Source organism: Emydura macquarii, unplaced genomic scaffold, assembly GCF_026122565.2.
Source record: "Emydura macquarii macquarii isolate MOO-44397 ecotype Brisbane River unplaced genomic scaffold, CSIRO-AGI_Emac_v2 contig_2473, whole genome shotgun sequence".
Classification (NCBI taxonomy): domain Eukaryota; kingdom Metazoa; phylum Chordata; order Testudines; family Chelidae; genus Emydura; species Emydura macquarii.
In genome coordinates this window covers 3,048,761-3,073,052 of record NW_027132610.1, presented here as the reverse complement: position 1 = coordinate 3,073,052, position 24,292 = coordinate 3,048,761, and the positions used below count along the sequence as shown (strand labels likewise).

Genomic DNA, 24,292 nt, shown 5'->3' with positions numbered 1-24,292 from the left:
CCATTGGCTGCTAGGAGCACAAAGGTGAGGCAGCTGTTTGAATTTAGGGCTGGCCACCTAAGGCACCTTAGTTACCTGGAGACCAAAACCGTTCACAGACCCGCCTAACATGGGAAATTTACAAAGCCCAACACTTCCCTCTTTTTGTTTACTTCCGCCCTTCCCCCTCTTGCTTCAGGGCAGTTTGAAAAGTCAATAGACATAAAAGACTATTAAACACCGCCCCCCCGGGAAATAACATACACTCGAATTCAAGGGAACCCCTCCCCACCCAGATAAGACTCTTGACTCCTCCGAGCCCGCCCCGGCTGGCCCATGCCTCAGTCGAGGGTGATTTCATGCTATTTTACAAGACAGCAGAGCTGGCGGCTGTGACACCTGCAGCACCCGGCAGTGGCCGGCCGCAGTCCTCAGACGTCGCAGGTTGTCCCGAAAAACCCCCCAGCCCCTAAAAGCCAGAGACCTAGGCCACAAGCCCGACGTCAAAGCACGACACAGCATCACCCTGCTGCTGGGGCAGCGTTGCCCACAGTCGCCTCCCCAAACTGGGAGAGAAGAAGCAGCGAGTGCCTCGGGGGGACGGGACGGGACAGGGGCGCTCCCAGAGCCGCACTGCGGAAAGGGCCCAGCCTACCCCGCAACGACACCCCGAGAGCCGGAGGCCCAGGAGGACTCCCGGAGTCGGAGGGAGGACGGGTCAGTCACCGGCCACAGCAGCACCCGGCGGCAGCAGGGCTGGGCGGGCTCGGCCCCGCCCTCCAACTGCCGCACTGGCCTGGGGCACGGGGCGGGGCGCTCGCGCTTTACCACGCAGCGCATTAACGTCTCGGGAGGTGTAGTTCGAACGCCGCTGCCTCTCCCCCCCGCCGGGCCAGGAAGTCGTCGAGTTGGGACTACAACTCCCAGCATGCCCCGGGCCTGGTATTGTCGAGCCTGTGGCGCTGGGAGGCGGCAGGATGGCGGCAGGTTTGTAAAGGGAGCCCGCGGGGGTCGCTGGGCCGAGGGGTTGCAGGGCATGAGGAAGGCGGGTCTGGGCGGGGGTCGCGCGAAGTAACTGTCGCCTCGGGGTGCTGGGCTGGGGGCGGAGTGTTGGGCGGGGGCAGCAGCTGTTGCGTTCCCCTATAGGAGGGGTTGGGGCTGCTGCCTTGCCTCTCTCCCCTACCGGTGTCTGGGGGCGAGGTTCCTAGCGGGGGAGGGTGTCGGACGCGGGGGGGGGGGGGGCGGGTGTAATGGCGAGCTTCTTGCTCTCGTGCACCGGTGGCGGCACTGGCGGGGGTGTCCCTCGCTTCTAGCAGTCGTGACGTGGGGAGGGGGTGTTGGGCCGAGTGACTGTGGTGCGTCCCGGGACACCGGCCTCCCCCCCGTCCAGGAGCGGTGAGGGGTGCGGGAGATGCTGCAGGTGCTGAGGGGGAAGGAATCCCCCTCCCCCCCCCGTGGTTTGTTCTGCCCTCCCAGTAGCTGCGCTGTTGGGTGTCTGAGGGGGATGCCGTGTCAGGCCTGGCGCCCACCCGCTTCAGAACCGTGCTGTGATGTCCGACCGGCCAAGCCTTGCTTGTCAGGAGGGAGACGGGCGCCTTTGTACGTTCGTCTCAAGGCAGTTTCAGAAGCACTGGAAAACTCCCGGGCTGGAGTTGTCAAGGCTCGACAGCTCTGGAGCTGGGCGGGTGTAGTCTCGGCGAACCCTGTCGCCCCCTGTCGTTGTAATGAGTGCCCGACTGGGAACTCTCCCTCCCCTATCTTGACCCGGTGTTGTTAACAGTTTGCAATTCAGTCACAATTCAGAAGTGGCAACAGGGTTTAGGCTAAGAATAGGTTGCACCTTGAACAAAAGCAGACACAAACTAGTACCATAGGAATGAAGTGTTTTCAAAAAATGAGCAAGATTTTAAGTGTTTCATTGAAACACAGTAACATTTTCCATATCTAGATAGAGAGTCTTTAAACACTGTCTTAAAATTAATGCCAAATGGGTCATCTTGGCATCTCAGTTAAAGTTTTTCTCTTCTCACTCTTGGGGACCTTATTTAAAAACCTCAGGGCTCCATCAGTCTAAATGTGTTACTTGATTTAGTGCTTACATATGCTGTATCTTTTGGCATATTTGGAGTGGTGTTCATTTACTTGGTTGCAATTGATACTAAATTTAAAAGCTTCATTGTTTTGTCTTGCTGTGTATAGTGTGTATTCCTTAGCAAGCACTTGTTTAAGTGGGTTCTCTTATACTAGGAACAATACACAAGGATTCAGTTTTATAAATATATTGAGCGGATTATAAGCAATTTTATGTATTATTTGTTGGTACATTAAGAGCTTTTTTCATCTTTATGTGTAACTTTTACATTTTTTTTTTAACAGGTATTGAAAGTTGACAACCAAACCTAATGGCTGTAATTTTGTCAGTTGTTCTACTACCTTCCATAACAGATTAAATTGAAATACTTTTTTCCAGATGGCCACGGCTGCAGATTTAAATAGTGAACCAAATTTTATCGTACACTGGATGTCCAATGCTTCCCGTGCTGGAGTCATAGTAAATCCTAGTTTCCATGTTATGAAAACTAATAGAGATAAAAAGTCATCTGAAACTGTAAACATCATAAGTCACCCAATTAAAATGCTGCATGTTTCAAACAGCAGTTGTTCTATAAGTGAAGACGCTATACATGAAGAACAAATCTTGGAGTCCGGCAGCCCTTGTGGACTTCAGTTAGATACAACTGAAACAACTTTTCCAGCATTTCATTTGGTCAAGAAAAAAACAATGTTAGCACTTAAAGATGCTCCAGCTCTAGGGAAAGCCCCTAAAACTGACTCTGTATGTGATGAGGTGGATGATCAGAATGAAGCAGATTACAGTGATCCACTTTTACAAAAGCTTGAACAGGTAAAAACATTTTTGTCCCCTGAACATGCATTCATTAGGATTTCTTGTTATTGTCTATAATTACATCTTCTGTTAACTGCTAAGTGGCTGCAGCAACCTAAACATTGCAAGAGGTATTGCTTGCTTTCAGAACAAACACCAGTTTAAAGAGCGAATTCCAAATCACAATAAATCATTAATAGCACTCTCTTTTCCTCATAATACCCAATATTGAGGGCCCATACTTTTATTGATGTCAATGGGAGCAAGATCGAGCTCTGAAAGTGAGTTGCTTTAAGGGAAAGTGTATTTGCTTGTTCAGCTATTTTAGCTATTCCATCGTCAGTCCCACTGAAATTGAGAAAACACAATGCAGTTTTTAAGACCTGTATACAAAAATGTTATTCTGAAGTATAGTTGGAAATTTGAAAGCTAAAGGGACACAGTGAAGTATTTCAGTTTCATTACCTATTTCTTCTATAGCAAAATTTTCTTAGTCCTTAGAATAATTAAAATACATTTGGCTTTAAAATCTCTGTCCATCTGAGTAGTTTTGCACCTGGCGAGGAAGAAGCCAAATCAAGACCCCATCCTAAAACGATATGCCCTGCCTCTGTGTGGGCAGAGGGCTGCTCTCATGTAGATGTCATGGCATGACCAAGGATGTTAGGATTGAACTATATAGCTGAGTGCATCATCTACATGTGATCATGTACTGGGTGCACAGCTTTATGTTTGGGCATAGACTACCAACTTATTTTTTAAGTTTTCAGAGTTAGATATGGGAAAAGATTATAAAATCAGACATGTGGATAACCAGGATAACATTTGTGAACAGAAGATTAATTTTGTGGGTCTGAAGTAGACGTCACATTTTCAAAGTGCTGTTAATTTTTTTTATGTGGAATACTTGCAATACTTCTGCACTAAAGATGAATGAGGAATAAAGGAATATACAGCATTTGGAAGCTACTTTAATTGCCATTTTAATATAATTTTTGTTTATTTTGGGTTAGGTAGATAAAGTATTGGAGTCAGTTAGATTATTAATGAAAACCAAGCCCTCTTTGATAAAATTGAAAATAAAATGACTCTCCAGATGAAAATATCACAACTCATCCTAAAAACTCTATTTTTTTCAGAAGTATTTTACATATGAATAAGTGAATAAATACATCAACAATGTGGAATACTGGTGAGGTGCAAAGGACTATATCTAATTTTGATGTTGATATTTAAAGAGGAATAGCTGATGATTTAAAGAGCACCTTATGCATATTGAAAAGCACTGTTCTATTTAGAAACCATTCTAACTGCGTGTGTTTGGGTTGTGATATATTTTGAAGGTAGTTACTCTCATGTTTATTTAATGAAAACACCAACATGAGAATAGGACACTTTGGGAGGAAGTACAACCCAGTGGTTAGAATATAAGAGTTGGAGTCAGGAGTTGGATTCTGTTTTCAGCTTGGCCACTAACTGTGTGCCTTTATTCATGTTTGAGTAGTATCTTCCTTTGCAAGTAATCCGTTGTTTTCAATGGGTTGCCTGTGGAATAAGGCACTGTTCAATATAAGGGTGGCAGTTAGGGGCCTGCAGGTTACTTAATATGTCTGTACTTTAATCAATATAAAATTTCTCTTCTTACTGGGGTTTATGACTCAATGTTCTTTGGTGCTTCTTATTTCTCACTTGCTCTGTAATGTCACAGCCTTTTTCTCTGTAACTAACTGAGATGTCACAAATGTTATATTATGACTTCAAATGAGAAATGAGCAACAGGATAAATTTCTACAATAAGGATTTTATTTTCATTAGATATTTCAAGTTTTAATAAAAAGGTGGTAGTACAAAAGTAAATATTAGCAGAATCTTGATATTTTTCAAAAAAAGTTCACAAAAAAAGTCTTCAAGGTTCTTATTTTAATATAATTTACAAATTGGTCCATTTAAAGGCTAGTGGAACTATTAAGGAGTTGGTCACTGGTAGAAATAGCTACAGTATAATTTATTTAAAAATGTAATATTAGTGAGTGTAGGGCTTAGTTTTAACATAGCTTGTTTACATCCTATTCCAATGGCACTTGTTTTAATAAAGCATGTTCAGGCAAGAAATACAAAAATAATTTTATGCTAGTTATTCTCATATGAGTCTAAGAAAACTTGACTTCAAATACACTTGGTTTTTGTGTTTGATAAAGCTAAAAGAAATACAACAGCAGAAACAAGAACAGCTGAAGAAGCAACAGATGGAACAACTTCAAAGGCTTATGGAAGAGCAAAAGAAACTATTTAGCATGGTATCTGGCTGGCAAGGATTGCCTGGTAAGTGGAGAAGTAAATTATGTGGTATACCATAAGGAAATTTAACATTTTAATTTTGATATTATACTTAAAATGTTGAGTACTGTTTCACACAATATATCACAAAGCTACTTGATTAGTCCCAGGTAAATGCTGCATTATTTAAAATAACATTTTAAAAACTACTGCTCAACATTCATATTACAGTAGCATCCAAAAGTCTCAATCAGGACTGGGTTCCTGTTGTTGTGTTTGCTGCTGTATAAACACATAGCGTGATAGGGCCCTTGTGTTGGATAACTTAGATTAAATAGAAAAGAGAGACAAGTAGTGATAGATAGACAGCAGAAAAGCAAAATAAAAAAGGTGAATCTTAAACTTTTCCCCAAAAAACATTTCCCTTTCTCTCCCCTCTGTTCACCTATCCCAGAAAATCTGCTACCTCATTGTTGACCCAAAGTGCCTTCTTTCACTCTCCCCTACCCCCAGAAATATCCTTAGGCTCCATCTGGATGGGAAGAAAAAAACCTTAGCTACAGACTGGACAAATTTGTGTAAAGACACTTGTTCCTGGCAGCGACTCTAGGGATGGGGTCCATGTGACCAATCCAGTTCTGGAGCTGCTGTCTCCTCCTCATAGAGACAATATTGTAATAGAAATACAAATCATAACGCATTTTTCCATCCCCGTTCAAGATTATGCTCTAATATCAGAAGATCTGAGTCAACGATATGGACATCCAGCTAGTTCAAACACTGAGCCTTACTTGACACCACCTGTGTACCAGAATCTCAGTTGAGACAGTACTCATATCCTGAATGGTTTTTCTTTTGTTTCTTCACATACACGAGAGCGTGAATTACTACAAAAGTTAAACAACAAGGAATGCATCTTATCTTTGAAGAGCAGTCTATCGTCAGATTCTATCTGTGAGAAACAGTGTCTAGATGCATCTCTGAAAAGGCAAAATGGTTTGAAGAATGAGGACCACAAAAATACTACTGGTTAGTTACATTTGTTAAGACACAATTTTCTAGATAATCTGGAGTTTTTTCATAGTTATTGATCTTAGTTAGACTACTGTAAATATTTAGTTTTCTGTTAACTCTTGGTTTACTTGATGGTAATTACATAGTCTAGTGACAGGCAACTATGATTTATTTGTCAAGCAACCGATTCTACCTCTATTGAAGTCCAGTGGGAGTTTTGCCATTCACTTCAATGGCAACAAGATCAGGCCATTTTATCTCTTGTGGACTGTTGCTTTTTAACATTTTTATCAGTGAGCTGGAAGAAAACATAAAATCATTACTGATAAAGTTTGCAGATGACACAAAATTGGGGGAATTGGGGCAATGGTAAATAATGAAGAAGACAGGTCCTGATACATAGCACTCTGGGTCACTTGACAAGTTGAGTACAAGCAAACAACATGCATTTCAACACAGTCAAATATGAAGTCATACATCTGGGAACAAAGAATGAAGGCTGTACTTACAGGATGGGGGACTCTATCCTGGAAAGAAGTGACTTTGCTATTGGACTATTGGGATCACAGTAGAGAATGAGCTGAACATGAGCTCCTAGTGTGATGCTTTGGTCAAAAGAAATAATTTGAGCCTTGGATGTATAAATAGGAACATTGAGGGGAAGAGGGGTGTTATTACCTATGTATATGGCACTGATGTGACCACTATTGGAATTCTGTATCAAGTTCTGGTGCCAACAAGTCAAGAAGGAGGTTGAAAAATTGGAGGGGGGTTTGGAGAAGAGCCAGAATGATTTGAGATTGGAAAACACGCTTTATAGTTATAGTTTCAAGTAGCTCAATCCATTTAGTTTATCAAAGAGAAAATTAAGGGGTGACTTAGAATCATAGAATATTAGAGATCATAGTCTAGAAGTACTGATGTGGAGAATAAGAATTTGATAATAGAGGGCTTTTCAACCTGGTAGACAAAGGTATAACAGAATCCAATAGCTAGAAGTTGAAGCTAGACAAATTCATGATTGAAATAAGAATCAAATTTTTAAATGAGCGTAAGTATCCATTGGAACAACTACCAAGAATTGTGGTGGATTCGCCATCACTGGAAATTTTAATTCAAGATTGGACTTTTTTCTAAAAGATACAGGAAGTCCAATGACTTTGTGTTTCAGGTCAGACTAAACAACAATAATCTCTTCTGACTTCATAATTTGTGAATCTCATCTGAATGTTGTTCCTGGTTTTTAAAATACAAGCTGAAAACTGGTTTCACTTTGGGAAAAAAAGACAAATTTTCATAATTTCATAGGAGAAAGCACTTGGTGTCCAAAGGAAAAGATGGAAAAGTCTGTCAGCGGTGAAGACAGTGACATTGATCATTTACATTCAGGAAATGTAGATTTCTCTGAAAGTCCCAATGGAAGAAAATGCTTACGCACAGCTAACACAGAAGAAAGGTAAATATAAACTTAGTTTTATCCAATAGGTAAACTTCGTTTTGACTAAATTCTAAGACCTGATTGAAAAGAGTTTAAAATTTAATTTTTGTATTAGAGTAGTAAGTACCTAGAAGCCTCAACCAAATGGGCCCCCATTGTGATAGGCATTTGAGACATATGGCAAAAGACCCTGTTCCTAAACGTTTATGGTGTGAAAGACATGGCGTAACAGGTGGATGAAACAAACAAATGAGTGTGGGGATGAGATAATGGTAAACTAAAATCATGTTTTGGCATAGCTTTACTGTGTTCACAACTACAGTTGTAATACGCCAATCCAGTAGCAATAATCACAACTTTTCCTTGCATAGCCATTATCAGATGGCCTTTTTCTATAAGCATCATGGCAGAGGTGAGTCTGAAGGAGCGATGTGGAAGAAGATAAGGTGATGGTTTTAAGTATTTTGGCAAGGAGTCTTTCCCTTGTGTGCGGGTGGCAGGGGAGAAAGAATGAAGGTGTTTGAGGGGAAAAATGGACTAATGGGTGGTAAAGACTGGTAGGATCAGATCTTTGACATCTAGTGTAAGAAGAAGTAGCAAGATTTAGATATGCCTTTCATGGTTACTTAAAACAAATCTGATAAAGTAATATAATTGTGATTGTCTTTGAGAATCACTGGTGTTATAGTATATTATTTAAGTTAAATAGCTTTAGGTTTGCCACTGGATACCTGAATGACGAAAGAATTTCATAATGCCTTACCTGCTTATATAATAGATTTTCATATATTTTATGATAAATTAAAATTTTTAATTGCATTGTCAAACAAAGATTTAACTTTAACACTGCAGTTTGTAACTTTAAAAAAAAATTACACTAGGCCTATTAAAGCTGGGATTCAGGAAAGGAAACAGACATTTGAAGAATTCCTGGAAGAACAGATACAACTAGAAGACCAGCGCCTGAAGCAAAAAGCAGAGCAACAGGTTATTATAAACACTAGTTATTTATATACTTCTCCCAAAATGTACTAGAAACTTTACAAACATGAGAAGACAGATCCCTGCCCTGAAGAGTTTACAACTTTAAGATCTTGAGTATTGCATATATAAAAACAATTATTCCATTTTTCGATTCTGACCTTCCTTAAAACTATAGTGGGACAGGTATTGTATAACTGTACACATTAGTAAGCCTTACTTAAATAAGTCTGCAAGTATATAAAGGAATTTTTAATGTTGTCCTTTTGATTTTTTTTTTTTTTTTTTTAAAGGAAGTAGAAAGGTCAACCTTTCAGAAACCACTGACAAAACGACCCTTCCTGAAACGAGGAGAAGGCTTAACTAGGTTCACTAATGGCAAATCTAAAGTAACTAAATATAAAGAAAGCAAACTGATGACTCAGCAAAGTGCTTCGGAGGACAGAAACATTGTTAAAGAGGACAGACTACAAATACAGCGGAAAACTGCACCTTTAAGCAAGGAACAGATTTCTGAGAACTTTGCTGTGCCCTTTAAAAAATGTAACCGGGTTGCTAAAACAACAAATGGTTCTGTCTTCCCTGCTCAGAAGGCCATGATACTCAAGAATCATAATGGAAAAACTATATTGCCATCAACAGTGAGAGCGCAGACTAAGAAGGCTCTTGATGGGCAGTTCAGAGATTCTTTCAGATCAGAAATCAACAGCAAATTAGAAAATAAAGAGAATATAATGGAGTTTGAAATTGGTAGCAAGTTCAGAAATAAGTTTGCAGATATAAAAAAGCCTCAGCTGCCCACTGAATTTACCAACACTTTTTCTCTTTCAAAATGTTCTACAAGTTGCCCTGTAAAAGATTCAGAACTTTCTTTTGAACTTTCATTTCAAAATAAGTTGGAAAACTGGGAAAAAGAAAAGGAAAAAGAGAACATAGAATTAGATGAATTTTTGTTCCTAGAACAGGCTGCTGATGAAATATCTTTCTCGAGTAATTCCTCATTTGTACAAAGGATCTTGGATCAAGATCAGCAAATTTCGAAAGGCCGTAGAATGTCTTCTACCCCAGTCAAAGCAATACAGCAGCAGCAGATGAATGCACTGGATGTTATAAATAACACAAATAAAAAAGAAATGATCTTACAAGGAAATAAAAATGACAGGGCAGTTACAAATTCAGTCTTGGATTCGAGGGCATCTTTTAGACTAAGGGACCAATTCAGTAAAACAGATGATAAAATATTTCAGACTTCTATTGCAGCAACTCCAACATTAAAAAGCACTGAATGGAATGTAAATGAAGATAAAGATGATGGAAGCAGTGTCAATACTACAGAGTCTGAGGAAGAACTTGAGACTACCTTAAAATGTGCAAATAAAGATGCAAAAAAGGACATTCTGAGCAGAAGAGAAGATAATCCAGAATTCTGTGATTGCACAGGACCCATCAAAGACGTCAGTAAAGAAAGCAAATGTAGAGATGTTGATCTTGACTTATCAGACAAAGATTATAGTAGTGATGAATCCAGTGTGCTACCAAATCATAGTAATAGCAAAATATCTGACTCTCAAAGAAGTGTTTCATGTATAAATAGGAATAAGGCTGAGTTTGATGATGAAAGAACATGGACTGACCTTGAAGAAAATGAGAGTCTGCATGAAGTACCCCAAAATGATATCATTGAAGTACCTCCACTAACTGACTATTGCAATAAAATTGAAATGGCTGCCCCAGATAAAACAATAAAGAGGAAGGTTGCTTCAATAAAAAAAGGAGATGATTTGCCCAAACAGAGTGTGACAGATGGTGATGCAAGTGCACCTCCCACATCAGATCTCATGATGAAACTCTTTCCTTCACTGAAACCTAAACAGAAGCCAGACTGTCATGCAAGGCATGAAACCAAATCAAATGTAGGACAAGAAGAACCGGGAGGTAAGGGAATAATATATACACACACAGATTCTACTGTAGACTGAGCATTAAATTATTTAAAAACATGCAATCAAAATAATGGAAAGGAATGAAAAAATTACTGGTGTTGGCTTTCAGTTTGTTTCAGTCTTGTGAATGTGAATTTGGGGTGTGCTGTCAAACTATTGCTGATATGGCAACAGTTTAGCACAGAGCAGTAGCATTAGGAAAAAATGTTTAAGTGGCCAGTGACATGGTTTCAAGTCTTTAGCTAATTAGTTGCTCAGATCACTTCATTTTATTATTTGAAGTTACTGAAAGGCATTCGTACCAAATATCCATATTTAGAGTCTGACTCTCCACTCATTTATACTGGTGTAAATCATGAATAATGTCCCTGGAATTTAAAATTATAGTTATTAAACTAGTGTAAGTAAGAGGAGAATCAGGCCCTTAGAACTTAGTTCTAGAGCGGGCTGAAATTTGGGATTTCTGGTTTGCAAGAAATTTTGATATTTTGACATTTGGTTTTGTTCCATATCAGAATAGAACTAATTTTTTCAAATTTTCTCATGAACTGGAAATCCTGAATTTTTTTGGGAACACAAACAGATGGTATTTCGTAACTGAAATATGCTCCCTGGAACTGGAAGCTGCTGACTGAAATTGACACTTTTCATTTTCACAGTTCTAATAACCTCAGTAGTCAGTCAGTCAGCTGCTGGGGCTTCTGGGATCTGCAGCTCCCAGGGCTTCCCACTTTGGAATCAGGCAGCATGAGAGTCTGGGATCCTTGTGGTCTCTGGCCCAGGGTAATCCCTCCACATGATGGGGTTGTCCTGTAGCCATGGATCCTGGAAGTCCTGACATTCCCCAGGGTTTCTAGGCTCCCAGTTTTGTTCCTGGCTCCGCAACAAGGAGGCTGGAAGTCCTGGTGTGGTAGGGCTGGCCTTCAGTTGTGGACCGTGGGAACCTGGGTTCCATAAGAACCCTGCCAATGACTTGACAAAAGTTAGTTGAATCTGACCTGGTTTCATGAGACATTTTGGGTTCAACAAACTGGTGTTTTCTGATTTGTTAGAAAATTTTCAGCCGACTCTACTTAGTTCCTAATAAATTTTATATTTGCTTTAAGTGGAAATTAGTACATCATCTGAGCTCCAACAGAACAAAGTATGGAATGATCACCTACTAATCTTCAGAGAACAGGTCCTCTTCCTGCTAGAGTGTCATTCTTCAGGATTGTAGTTACGTTTCCTTTGATAGTTTTTATCACCCTTTACAGCAACCTAATTTTAATAATTGTCAGATTTGATGGTGGCAGGATTATTTTTAAGACCACAAATTGATTGATCTAATGCAAAATATGGTGGGAAAGGGTTGTTTTTTATTGTGATTTGTTTTTGGATACCGGCACGTTGCAATGATTTAGTGGTAGCAAAATGCACTGCAACATATGTTAAAGGTCAGATCCTGGTATGTTCAACTTCCCAGGCTGTTGGGGCTGGGAGATGGACCTAGCACTCTGTATCCTTTCCCTACCTTCCAGTGTATCTATCACTCCCCCCAGTTTAGTGTAATCCACAAATTTGCTGTGGGTGCAATCCACTCCATCCTCCAGATCATTGAGTATGTTGAACAAAATAAGTGGGGTACTCCGCTTGCTACCAAATAGACATCGAGCCGTTGATCACTACCCATTGAGCCCGCTGATCTAGCCAGCTTTCTACCCATCTATCTACAAAGCCCACAGCAATGAGACTCCAAGCCTCGGTCAACAGATTTGAGCTTGCAGGTCTCACACTAACACTTTAAAAATAGCTATGTAGACAGCTCTTTGAAGTTGCAGCTCGGGCTCTGAAGCCAAGGGAGGAAGAGGTAAGCTTCAGAGCCCGAGCTCCAGCCCGAGTTGCAACTTCAAAGAGCTGTCTACACTGCTATATTTTTAGAGCGCTAGGACATGCCCGAGACTGTCGACCCAGCTGGGAGGCTTGATGCTGTTTGCTGTGTAGATATAGCCAGTGAGGTTGAGCCAAGCTCACCAATCACAGAGTATGTACAATCATACTTGTGCAGATATTCAAATATACTTTGGAATTGGTCTTATTTTGGTGATTTTCAAGGGCAGAGTTTATTTTGTAGGGATAGCTTCTCTCCCTCCCCCCAGTATGAACTCTGATCATAACTTCAGATGAGAATTACTATGATTTGAAGACTAATTCAGATTTAAATGTGTATTCCTTGTATACCCTCTTGTGCCGGTGTAACAAATATATTCAAAACCTGAGATGGTTGAACAAGAAGCACAGATTGAGTTGACAAAGACTGACTTATGTATCACCTACTGTATTATTTGGAGACTAGTTATTTATCCTTCAGAGTGAGATCAACTGATGAAATCACTAACATCTGACAAATTAGTGTATACCTCAACACTCTATGAATGTCTCTTAACTTGCGTATGCCTGTTCTCTGATAGGAGACATCGTTCGATCCCAGGTACTAAGAGAGAAGCTTGTTGAATTGGAAACAGAAATTGAAAGATTCAGAGCTGAAAATGCATCTCTAACCAAACTCCGTGAAGAACGAGAGAGCTCCTTAGAAAATCTCAGGTAATTTTTCAATGGGAGTATTTCAATGTATCTTATTTGCTTAGTAAATACATTTCCTTAATTGTTTAGTTTGAGTTGTTTTATAGATAGTCAAAATGAGCAAATCTGCAGGGAAGCACATCACTGTTGAGTAGTAGTAAATATTACAGAGATATATTTAGTATACAGTTAAGTAATTCGCATCTCTGAGAATATAATACAGTGTAGATTTAGGTCAGAAAATTTGACACTATATGTACAACACTCAATAAATAGACTAAACTGTATAATTATCACTCAAGTTGCTACTCTAGAAAATGATTCAAAACAAGATTTTAAAAAGCTATACCCAACTTGTTTAGTATGAAAACTTATATGGTTGGGAGGTTTATTTTTTTAAATATCTTTATAAATTGTAATTCATTTAAAACAATATTTAAAAAAAAATAGAATAAAATCTGCTTTGCTGAGCTTGATGCTTCTACCTGGTATCTTGTAAAATGTGACTATGATGCTGTGTTTTTGATCAGATGTTTGTTCCTGCAAAAATCTTCCTGAGCATATGTAGGCTGGAAACGGGGTAGAGTTAGGGATGGAAGAAGGAGAGGGAATGCTTGATGTTGGACAATAGCGATCCCTTTTGTCAATTAAGCAATATTATTTGTAGTTTTTGAAAAGAGGTCCTGTCCAGTTCTCAGTCCAAACAGTAAATATGGAAGGGATTCTTGTCAGTGGGAGAGCAGAGACATGGTTTTTAAGACTTCAACAGTGGCAATGAGGAAACTCTTCTTATTACATATATATTGTGTGTAATTTATTTACAGTGGAAAATCTTCCCAGGGATAGGAGATACTGTTTTGAATTACTGAGGAGTAAAGTTCTAAATATTAGTTTTCTCATTTACAAAACACCACCAAAAACAAAATACTCCAAACCTGAAGTTGTTCTATTCCAGAACAACAAGCTAATTTGTGTAATTTCAGGAGAGAAATAGCAGACTTTGAACAGCAGAAAACAAAAGAATTGGCTCGAATAGAAGAAGTTAAAAAAGAAGAAATGAGAAAACTGCAAAAAGAGCGTAAAGTTTTTGAAAAATATGCCACAGCAGCTAGAGCGATGCCAGATAAAAAGGAACGTGATGAAATTCAGGTAAGAAAAATCTAAAGATTGTTCTAATCTTCACAGTGAAACTCAAATTTCACAACTATGAAAAACTGAGTTGGTAGATTCTGTTAATTTGAAGGGGTTTGATAAGAAAGGATATACATAATCTAACTAAATCAAGATAGCTGGCATCCATCAGTAGTTCTCACACCAAAAATCACAGGCTTTGCGTAAGAGTCTTTTTGCTTTTAAAAAAGACAAAACAACAAAGCTACTCAAGAACAGTTGTCCTTCTGTCAGACTTCCATACCAGAAAAGGTGCAGAACAGCACTAACAAAGAACATGACATTATCAGACTAATAAACCTAAATCAAGTTAAATATTGCTAGAATAAGTATGTTGCAAACAAATTCATTCATGGTAGTGAATTGAATGCAAAATGGAACCTGTATCAAGCATTATTCTGTCCAAAATTGTTCCATACTAAGCAGTTTCATCTCATAATAGATGTTATCATGCGTCTTATGCATAAACGTGTCTTCTCATTTCCATCATTTTCAGCCCCATTGCTTTGAACAAGATAAGACTTGTTAGTCACCTGCTAGGGTGCATAGTACATTAGTGTTAAAAATGTCTGAATAATACAGTTTGTCTTGGTATCGTATGGATATCTTTCCCTCTATCTTTTAGAATTTTGGATTTCCTTTTTAATATCCTACTATAGTTAGTGATTGAATTATTATTATTTGCCTAACAGTCTAAATTGATCAAAATAAAAGGTGGCAGTTATTTAATTCAAATGACTCCCATGAGCTTGTTTGGGGAGGGAAAGAGGAATAGAAAATTTTGTTTTTGTTTTTAGGCTGTCCTAAAAATCCTTTCATTTGCTATTAAGTTTGTAACTATACATGATTGTGCTTCCTGGCCCATCATGCACAATGGACTTTTTCTGTGTATATTGATATATAATCACAGTGTTAATTTTTTGGCTTGAAGTGTGCACCAAATATAATCTGCCTGGCAGCCTGACCCTTGTCAAACCATCCAACCAAATGTCTCTGTATAATAATGATACCTAGCTCTTATATTGCATTTTTCATTATTAGATCTCCAAGTGCTTTACAAAGGTGGTATCATATTCCTATTTTACAGATAGGGGAAATTGAGCTTGTCTTTTTCTTAAAAAACAAACCCAGAATATAATCTTGAACACTATGTAGAAAAAGTCCTTTTCCTTCCCTAGCACCTAGGGTGAGATTCTGTGCTGTGCATAGGACTTGCAGCCCAGATGGAAGGTGAGCCAAGTTGGCTTTAAGTCTCCTTTGCGTCCTCCCTATCTTGGGATGCTCTGGAGACTGGAGAGGCTGTTCCGCATAACTAGGCAGCCCTGGGAGGGGGACCTGTCTAAAATATTGCAGGCTACCCCGAACCTCTGTAGTGCTGTGTGCTGCAGCCTCATCCTCAGTATGTCTGAGGACAGGGTTTGTAAAGGGCATCTCTTCATATAGACTTATTCCGTTCCTGTACCAGGGTAATCCTTCCTCTGCCAGAAAAGGGGCTTTTTGAGCCCCTTTACAGTGCTTTGGACCTTTTATCTGGTGTAAAGTGGTCTGAGTAAGGATGAAGCTCAGTGCCTGATTGGGGATGAGATCAGATTAGTTATTAATACAATGTAACTCCTGTCTTTAGAAAACAAAACACACTTACTGCCCTTAACACAAAGCAGATTTCACTTGTTCTGCATCATTGTCTTCTGTGCTGCCACTGCTAATGAAAGATTTCTATTTTCTTCAGTCCATGTGTTTTAATACAGCAGAAAATGACTGGCTTGTATCCTCCTATATTGCAAACAGCTGATGCTTGTTTTTCTAAGGCTTTAAAACAGCAGCTTGCAGACTTCCAGGAAGACTTGAAGCGAAGAGAGGCAAAATGGTCAACTACTCATGGTCGTCTTAGAAACCAGATAGAAACCTTAACAAAGGAGAACACAGAGTTAAGGGAAGAGATCAAAATCATGGAAAGATTTCGTCTAGAAGTCTGGAAGAAAGCAGAAGCTGGTGAAAGCAACAGGAAAGCTGAAAGCACTGGAATGAATGTGAGGAGAGCAGAGTCTATAGTAAGTTATACTTGTTTTGAGGTATTTTAAACTGATTTTTGCAGACGTAATGAATTTTGGCTCACTGATTTTTTTCAATTGCTACTTAGAAGTGACTAGCTGGATGTTTCATATAATTTAATGGTAGAGTATTGGTGTTGTAAGACATAGTACACTGCTACTGACTTCTGCTCCTATAAACCTGGATTTTCACTATATGCAGGTACCATGCTCACTCAAACTGAATTATTTTGGAGTTCAGTGGGGAAATCAGTTGTAAGTGACGTTAGTGCCTTTGCACTCTAAGGATAAGCCAGTGAAACCAGCCAGTGTTCATTGAATAATTTCAGTAACGTTAGTTTGTTTTCATAGTCCAATACTTTATACTTATCCCTGGTTATCTGCACCAAGGTAAAATTCTGGGATTGTGCAGGGTGAGGAGGCAGAGGAAAAAGGAGTTCAGTTAGATTTTATTCCCTCCACAATATACTTTAAAAGCGTATAAGTCATTGCTATAAACATTATGGACAAGTAGTCTGTGTTAATGGGTGCTATTACATTGTAATTGCTGAATAAACCATTTTTTAAGTAATAAGTTCTTGATTATGTATTGTCAGAGTCCTCCAACTAGATTGCAAAAAAGCCAGATTCTGTTTCCAGTTCCTCAAACAGAAAAGCATAGCAAGATGAATGGCAAAGGTTATTCACCAGCAAAAGGTATAAACATTTATTCGATGGAAGAATCCTATTAACTCTTTAAAAGAAAAATGCCAGTTTTAATGTTTGTTTGCTGTAATCGACAGTTGGCAATATCTTTATTTTCCTCAGGCAATACATGTAATTCAATAGTCCAAATGTATAATATATGGAAAAGTTAGTGCTCTGATTAATAAATATCTTCTTGGGTAAGATCATGGAGAAAGTTGTGGAGACAGCTTTCAGTATGTAGATGTCCCTGATCTTGCTAATCTGGGTACAGAACTAGATTATTGGTCAATGATCTCCTGGCAATGGATGAAGATCAGGTATCTGTGTTAGAAGTATTAGATCTATCAGCTGCATTGGATACCATTTTGAACACCAGTTAGTGTTCGCTTGCCTTCAGACTCTAGAGGGAGTGCATGGGACTGCTCTTCAGTGGCTTGATTCTTTTACTTCTGAGAAATCTCAACATGTAGTTGGAGGCAATTGCTCCTCATTCTGAAGAGCTCTCAAGTGGGCAGTATTGCAGGGTACCATTCTGTCACCTTCTCCTGTTCAACATATATATGGGAACATTTAGGATGATTAGTAAGAAAGCATAAGATGTGTTTTCAGTATGCTGATGACACCTAACTATATGTCTGTCTTGTTCAACTTGGATGATTTGACTCAGCCAGTGTCTAGTTAAGATTTGACCATGGATGGCCGTAAACTGGCTGCTCAATCCAGACCAGAATGTAGGGAAGGTAGGGTGGTGGGGATTGGTCCCTTTGATTTGAGGGAATACATCCACCATTAGTTACTAAGACTTGCATTTTAAGAGTGATTTTTAGATCCCAGCTGCTGTTTGACTAGCTCATTACAGCAGTAACCAGTTTTTTTGGTTTTTTTTAACAACTGCGTCGGGCTAGGAGACTGCAATCTTTCAGATGTGAACCTTACTGCTGTTTGCAGTAGTTTTAATGAAAGCATGGCTATGAGCTCTAAGTAGGGTTATATCTTTAAAACCATTCATAAGAATGAAGCTGGTACAGAATGGAGCGACTCGCTTATTGAGCAAAGCATTTTGTTGGGAGCATATGATGCCGGGATCTTCACTGGGTGCTCACTGGTCTCTGGGTGCAATTTAAAGTCTTGGCTTGTGACCTGTTAAGTCCAATCTGACTTGAAACTGGCCAATCTGAGAGAGCACCTTTTTTTTTTTTTTGGGGGGGGTCCCATGTTGCCATAGCTTCAGGAAGCAGCACCACCCGAGCTGGACATACCTCACTAGAAAAGAGGGGACAGCTGGCAGGACATTTTCTGTTCTCTGTGAGGGTTTTGAGATGCTGGAACTTGTTCTGAAATAATTTGAATTTGGTAACCTTCCAAGAATGCTGCAAGGACACACATTATAGGGTTGGAAAAGGACAAGGGTGAGTGTCTTATAAATCAAAAGAGGTAGAAAAGTGTCTTTGTAGGTGTTTTGCTGGCTGAGTTCCTATTGGAATGATTATCTCAATGCTCTTATTTCATAATATTATATAATTAATGAATGTGTTTCGACACTTAGAGCTTTGGAAAGGTGCCTTTTTTATAATTTGAAATCTATATAAATAAAATATAGTACAGACAGCACATTCGTTTTGGCTGTCATAACATTGATTGAATTGTAGCTCCCTACTACTGCAGCAAGCAATAATGTATCTGAGGTAGCACACTTAACTGGATATTAATTCTTCTTAAGTAGCTGAAGATACTGCTTTCAAGCTTATACTGCACATGAGGTATCCAGTATAGCTTATCTATCATTCCAATATAATTATATTTGCTTTAACACTCAAACTGCTTCTTGGCTGCTCAGATGATGTAAAATTAACACTTTTTATAATTTATATTTGAACAGGAAAGACTTCTAGAAAACCTAAATCTGCACCTGTTAGTGATAAGAGTAACTTTGACAAGACAATGACGACACTAGAAGATTCCTCTAGAACTTTTATGGTAGTAAGTCCTGTACCAGAATGTTGTTTATCTTGACTTGGATTCCAAAGAACAGAATAATACAGTTATCTGCATTCTATGAATGTGCTGCCTGAAAAGTGATTTCGGAAACTGTCATAAGAACACTAGACCAGATTCAGTAATGACTTCAATATTAAAACCACACTTTCATAATGTAGCATATCTGTACAGAAGATTACACTTGCATCTAAATTTGGAACCACCTTTTTTGGTTACAGGAGGGGGAGATGTTTGGTGATGGAGATGTTTAGTTGTAGCTAAGTCCAAAGGCTTTTTCTTTTGTTTTACGTGGAAGAGCTAGAGATGGATGGGGAGAGAGACGCTGGGGTGGTTTTGCCCATCACGTTATAGTCCAGTCCCCCTTTGAAATGCATTTTCCTGAGGGTGAAGTCATGGAGTCTTGTGGTGAACAAGGTTTCATGCTTATGTTTGCTAAAATGGAGATCTGTTTATTCCTACACCCCTTTCTTGCCAAAGAATGGTGGTGATCAACTACATGAGGTAAGAGGCATCATCTTATCCTTTGTCTTTGAGAAACAGGTTTACCCCCTGCCCAGACTTGTCTGGTAAACATACTTCGGTCATGATTTCAGTTTGTTTCTAACTTTTACATACAATATTGCACACATTTTATCCTGATATTATTGACAGTTAATTATTAGTTTTCAAATGATACCTCACAGGGCATATTTTGTACAAAGATTATTACAACAGGGTGTGAATACAGGGCTGCTTTTTGTCACAGTTGCTTCCTAGAGAAATATTTTCATTTCAGGACATGTCCCCTACTGAAATATGTGTGCCATCAGAGCCCTCTACTCCAGTGTCTACGGGCAGTGAAGAAATACAGGGAGAAATTAACTATCCTGATGGAAAGGTAAGATCAGATTTCCTCTAAGAGACTATAGAGGATAGATCTGGGCAATTACTTCACTCTACCAGGGGAGCATATCTGTGTCAGGGCTGCGTTGCCTCTCTTGTCCAATTAATATATGGGGCTGTTGGGTGGGTGTCCCTTTCATTTGTGAGGCTAAGATAAACGTTAAAATCTTATGAAATAGTGATTTAGGTATTTAAAGTTGTGTATTGTAAACTGTTCCATATATACACATAAGATGGTTTCTTACTTGAGTCCAATTAGAAATGACCCAACCTAGTTTAAAAAAAAAAAAAAGTGTGTGGTCCTTGTACTCCCCCATCAATCTCTTACGGTCTGTCTTTTGTCTTAAATGGTAAGTTCTTTTGGTCAGGGACTATCTTTTTATTCTGTTTGTACAGTGTCTAACTTAACAGAGTTAATGTACATGACTGAGGCTCCCAAGTGCTATGATAATACAAATAATATTTTCAACATGTCTGCCTAAAATAAGTAAGTCCCTTGTGCATCTAGCTAGATGCCCATTTAAAGAATTTTTATTTAAGGTGAAAGAATAGTTTATTTGCTTATGGGAGAAATGGTTTTACAAAGTGTGAGAAACTGTTCCAGGGATGTGGCTAACAAATTAATAAATAGTCATTCCTGTATATTATTTCTGGTTCCACAACAGCTTCTCTCGATGCATTTTTATTACTACTGTTGGGTCAAACCAGGCAATGAAAAGTTATGGAAATTCAGGGTTAGATGAGAAGAGCAAACAAATACACTTTGACTCTCAAAGATAAAAGCTTAATCCTAAATTTTGGGCAAAAGTCGGACAAATGTTCATCTGAATACTGGCTTGCCCATCAATAGTTAGAAGCCTGTCAGACTGCTAAAATGGACAAAAAATTTAATTTTAACTGAGGTTGTTGAAAACTTAATATACCATCCACTTTTCTGTAATTTATCTTTTAGGTTGAAAAGGTTTTAAAAAATGGCTGTCATTTTATATTTTTCCCTAATGGAACACGGAAAGAAGTGAGTTCAGATGGAAAGACCATAACTGTAACATTCTTTAATGGAGATGTGAAACAAGTTATGCCAGATCAAAGAGTGGTACGTATCCATATTATCTTCCCAACAGTTTATATGGCCAGAATTTCTTAAAGACACTATTAATTTGTTCTTCTTTACAGATTTACTATTATGCAGATGCCCAGACAACTCATACTACATACCCTGATGGGTTAGAGGTCTTACATTTCTCAAATGGGCAAATAGGTAACAACTAGGAACCTTTTATCTGTATACTTTAACTTATATAAAACTTTTCTATAGTTATTTTGAAACAAAATATGCCTCTTGTTATAGAAAAGCATTATCCTGATGGAAGGAAAGAAATTACGTTTCCTGACCAAACTATTAAGAATTTATTTATGGATGGGAGAGAGGAAAGTATTTTTCCAGATGGCACTATTGTTCGTGTGCAGAGGTAAATTTTTATTTTAAAATATACCCTACAGATTCCTACATGATACAGGGAGAAAAAGAGTCTTTGACGCAATGAAGTTCATCCACCCTTCTGTGAATACTTATTTTCTGTGTGCAATGCTTGTCTTCAAGTTAAGATGGATATATTGTATGAAAGGATGAAAAATGAATATTTTTATTACTGTGTGGTAGATCTACTAGTAATAGAAAAGACTTTAAAACCTTATTCAGTCTTGAGAAGCTTACACTTGAAAATGTTTGATACATTTTTCTATATATCCGACAAGATGTAACATTTTATACGAAATAATGTATATATACAAAGTATAAGTACTTTGCTTTTCAGAGACAAGAATCCAATCATTCATTTATTTAGTAGAATGTACTAATATAGGCCCTGAAACAGGAAAGCACTTTAGCATTTGCTTAAATACTTTTCCTGAATCAAAGACAAATGTTTGGGCCTGCCGTTGCTTCAAGTTGGATGGTAAGCTATGTTCTGTACCTTGATTTAACTAAACCATGAATACACTTTCCAAAGCTGCATCTTTCTAATGACTCCCATAGTTTTACACTCTAGTGAGCTCTGCCTCTCCTTCCTTGATTTAACTATTTAATTTTTTTTTAAATTGCCTTCAGAATGCAGCTTTAGTATTGTTTAAAATTAACTGCAACAGTAGGAATCAGCTGAGATGGTATTTAGCAACTTTATTCTGATTTAATGAAATTTTTTTATTTGACAACTATACAGTTCTGCAAAAATAGTGCATGCTCTTTTAGAATCTTTATAAAGTTTCTGCATTCAATTAAACTCCTGCCTACTAACTGTTAGTATGGTGTTAAGCTTACAGGTCCAGCCTAAAACTAAAATTCCATATACAATGCCTTGTATATTTTATATTTAATTGTATTCACTCATTTAATGCAGAGATGGAAGCAAAACTATAGAATTTAACAATGGCCAAAGGGAGCTGCATACATCACAGTTCAAGAGACGTGAATATCCAGATGGCACTGTCAAGACTGTGTATGCGAATGGACACCAGGAAACAAAATATGTCTGTGGGAGAGTAAGAGTTAAGGACAAGGATGGTAATGTTATAATGGACACCAAGTTATAACACATGACTTATGAAACTCTTGTAAGCATCTGTCACACTTAGCAAAAGTGTAGCTGTGTATATTTATTTATATTTGTTAAACTTCACTTGATGTACATATTGTACATAGTTTTGTTTGTCTAAAATAAACTTATTTTTAAAATAAACAGTGAAATTAAGGAGATGTTTCTGACTTGGTCTATCAAAAGGGCTTATTTTGATAAATTTTAGTCTGATTTCATATGCAAGTTAAGCAGCTAGTTCCTAAACTCTCTTTCAAGTAGTATACATCTAGTTATTTATCAGTAGATGCAGTAAGTCTTGCTGGTGGAAGAAGTCAAGTGCTGGTGTCAACTACAGGAGTTGCAGTCTGAAGTAATTAAAAGTTTAAGCCTAAGGCCTCAGTTAGGCCTCAAAATAGATACTGAAGAGAGATACTAAAACTAACTGTCAACTGATAAGGTTTTGGTACTAGAGCTCCTAACTAGACAGCAACATAAGAGCTAAGCTTCATGTAATGCTGCAAGACCACTTGAAGCAGAATCTAAGCATGAATGTTGCTTATCACTTTATTTGGAAAGTATATAGACTGTGAATTATAGCATTTGTTGATACTTGAGACTCGCCAAATGGAGGTATTTCATGGGAAGAAGAGGTTATTTAACTTACAGTAACCTGAGCTCTTCAAGTTATGTCTTATGGCCCTGTGTGCATGCTTGTGCACTCTCAGTCAGACATCAGTGTAGTGTCTGCAGGCCCATGCTTGCATAGAGTGGTGCCCCTTGTTTAGAGGGGGGCATCCAGGGAGGTACAAGCCTACCACCACTCAGTTCCTTAACTGTGAAGCCGAATTCCACAGCAGGGGGGAAGGAGGTAGAACACTCTTAGGGCCAAACATCCTAAAGACCTCAAGCTACTGTAAGGTAAGTAACCCCTCCTTCAAATGTGTGTCCTAGAGCGGCTCCACTCTAGGAGCCTCCCAAGTTGTAACTCAATGAGGTGGAGGGTGCTAAAAAGTTAAGTCCAGGCCACACTGAAGGACTGCATCACCAAAAACGGTGATGTCTCTGAAAGCAGGTAAGATGGCATAGGGCTTAGCAAAAATATGGATAGAAGACGACGTAGCAGTCCAACATCCTTCAGCAGCCCTATAGCTGTGAATTGAATGCTGGTGGACTGTGCTGTTACTCTGAGGGGTCTTCACCCTTGCATTTTCACAGGAGGTCAAGATGCAACCCCAAAACCCACTTAGACAACCTTTTGTGTGGAAATCGGTAAACCCTTCATCCTATCTGCAATTGAATCAAATAGCTTGGGAGAGGCCTGGAATGGTTTTAAGTCCTGTCCAGATAGAAAGCAAGGGCCCTTCTGACATCCAGGGAATGAAATCTTTCTTCTTCCCTGAAAGAATAAGGTTTTGTGCAGAAAACTGGTAGGCATATTTCCTGGCTAATGGTTCTGTGGGAGGAAGCAAGGATGAAGACGTAGTATAACCTTGTCTTTGCAGAAGTTGGTGTACTAGGGTTCCACCATGAGTGCTCCCAGACCCCCCAGTCATCCTGCTGGGGTGATAGCGATTAAGAACAAAATTTTGAGGGGGAGGAGGTTACAGGTTGCCACTGTTTCAAAGGGGAGATTTCTGTAGGGTGTTTAAAATCAGGCTGACGTCTTCTTGGGGAGCAAGTTGTGAAACAGGAGAAAACAAGTTGGCTGGGCCCTTAAGAAATCCAGTTGTTGTGTGGCCAAAGACAGAGGTACTGGCTTAGATTAGTGGAAGGCTGTGATGGCAGTCAGATGTACTCTGATAGAGCTCATTGAGACACTCCATGATGTTAATACTAATACATAGTCCAGG

General features: G+C 38.9%; 1 protein-coding gene across 2 annotated transcripts; it reads left to right on the top strand.

Moving 5' to 3' along the window:
* Positions 1-2,365: 2,365 nt before the first annotated feature.
* CENPJ (centromere protein J) lies at positions 2,366-22,616 on the top strand. 2 transcript variants are annotated; one of them, XM_067562826.1, is made up of 16 exons: positions 2,366-2,884; positions 5,065-5,188; positions 6,020-6,172; positions 7,466-7,613; positions 8,477-8,582; positions 8,870-10,511; positions 12,970-13,102; positions 14,065-14,230; positions 16,060-16,302; positions 16,899-16,998; positions 18,869-18,966; positions 19,763-19,864; positions 20,822-20,962; positions 21,043-21,127; positions 21,218-21,338; positions 22,266-22,616. In XM_067562826.1, the coding sequence occupies exons 1-16, from the start codon at positions 2,450-2,452 to the stop codon at positions 22,456-22,458; spliced, it is 3,990 nt and encodes a 1,329-aa protein (XP_067418927.1). In that variant the 5' UTR covers positions 2,366-2,449; the 3' UTR covers positions 22,459-22,616. The 2 variants fall into 2 exon arrangements, with proteins under 2 accessions (XP_067418927.1, XP_067418926.1); XM_067562825.1 differs by having other exon boundaries at positions 18,869-18,969.
* The last annotated feature ends 1,676 nt before the right edge of the window (positions 22,617-24,292 follow it).

Coding starts and splice junctions, on each gene's coding strand:
- CENPJ (XM_067562825.1), top strand. CDS start 2,450: ATGGCCACGGCTGCAGATTTAAATAGTGAACCAAATTTTATCGTACAC. Junction 5,189..6,019: donor TGGCTGGCAAGGATTGCCTG/GTAAGTGGAGAA, acceptor CACATACACGAG/AGCGTGAATTACTACAAAAG. Junction 14,231..16,059: donor AGGAACGTGATGAAATTCAG/GTAAGAAAAATC, acceptor TGTTTTTCTAAG/GCTTTAAAACAGCAGCTTGC.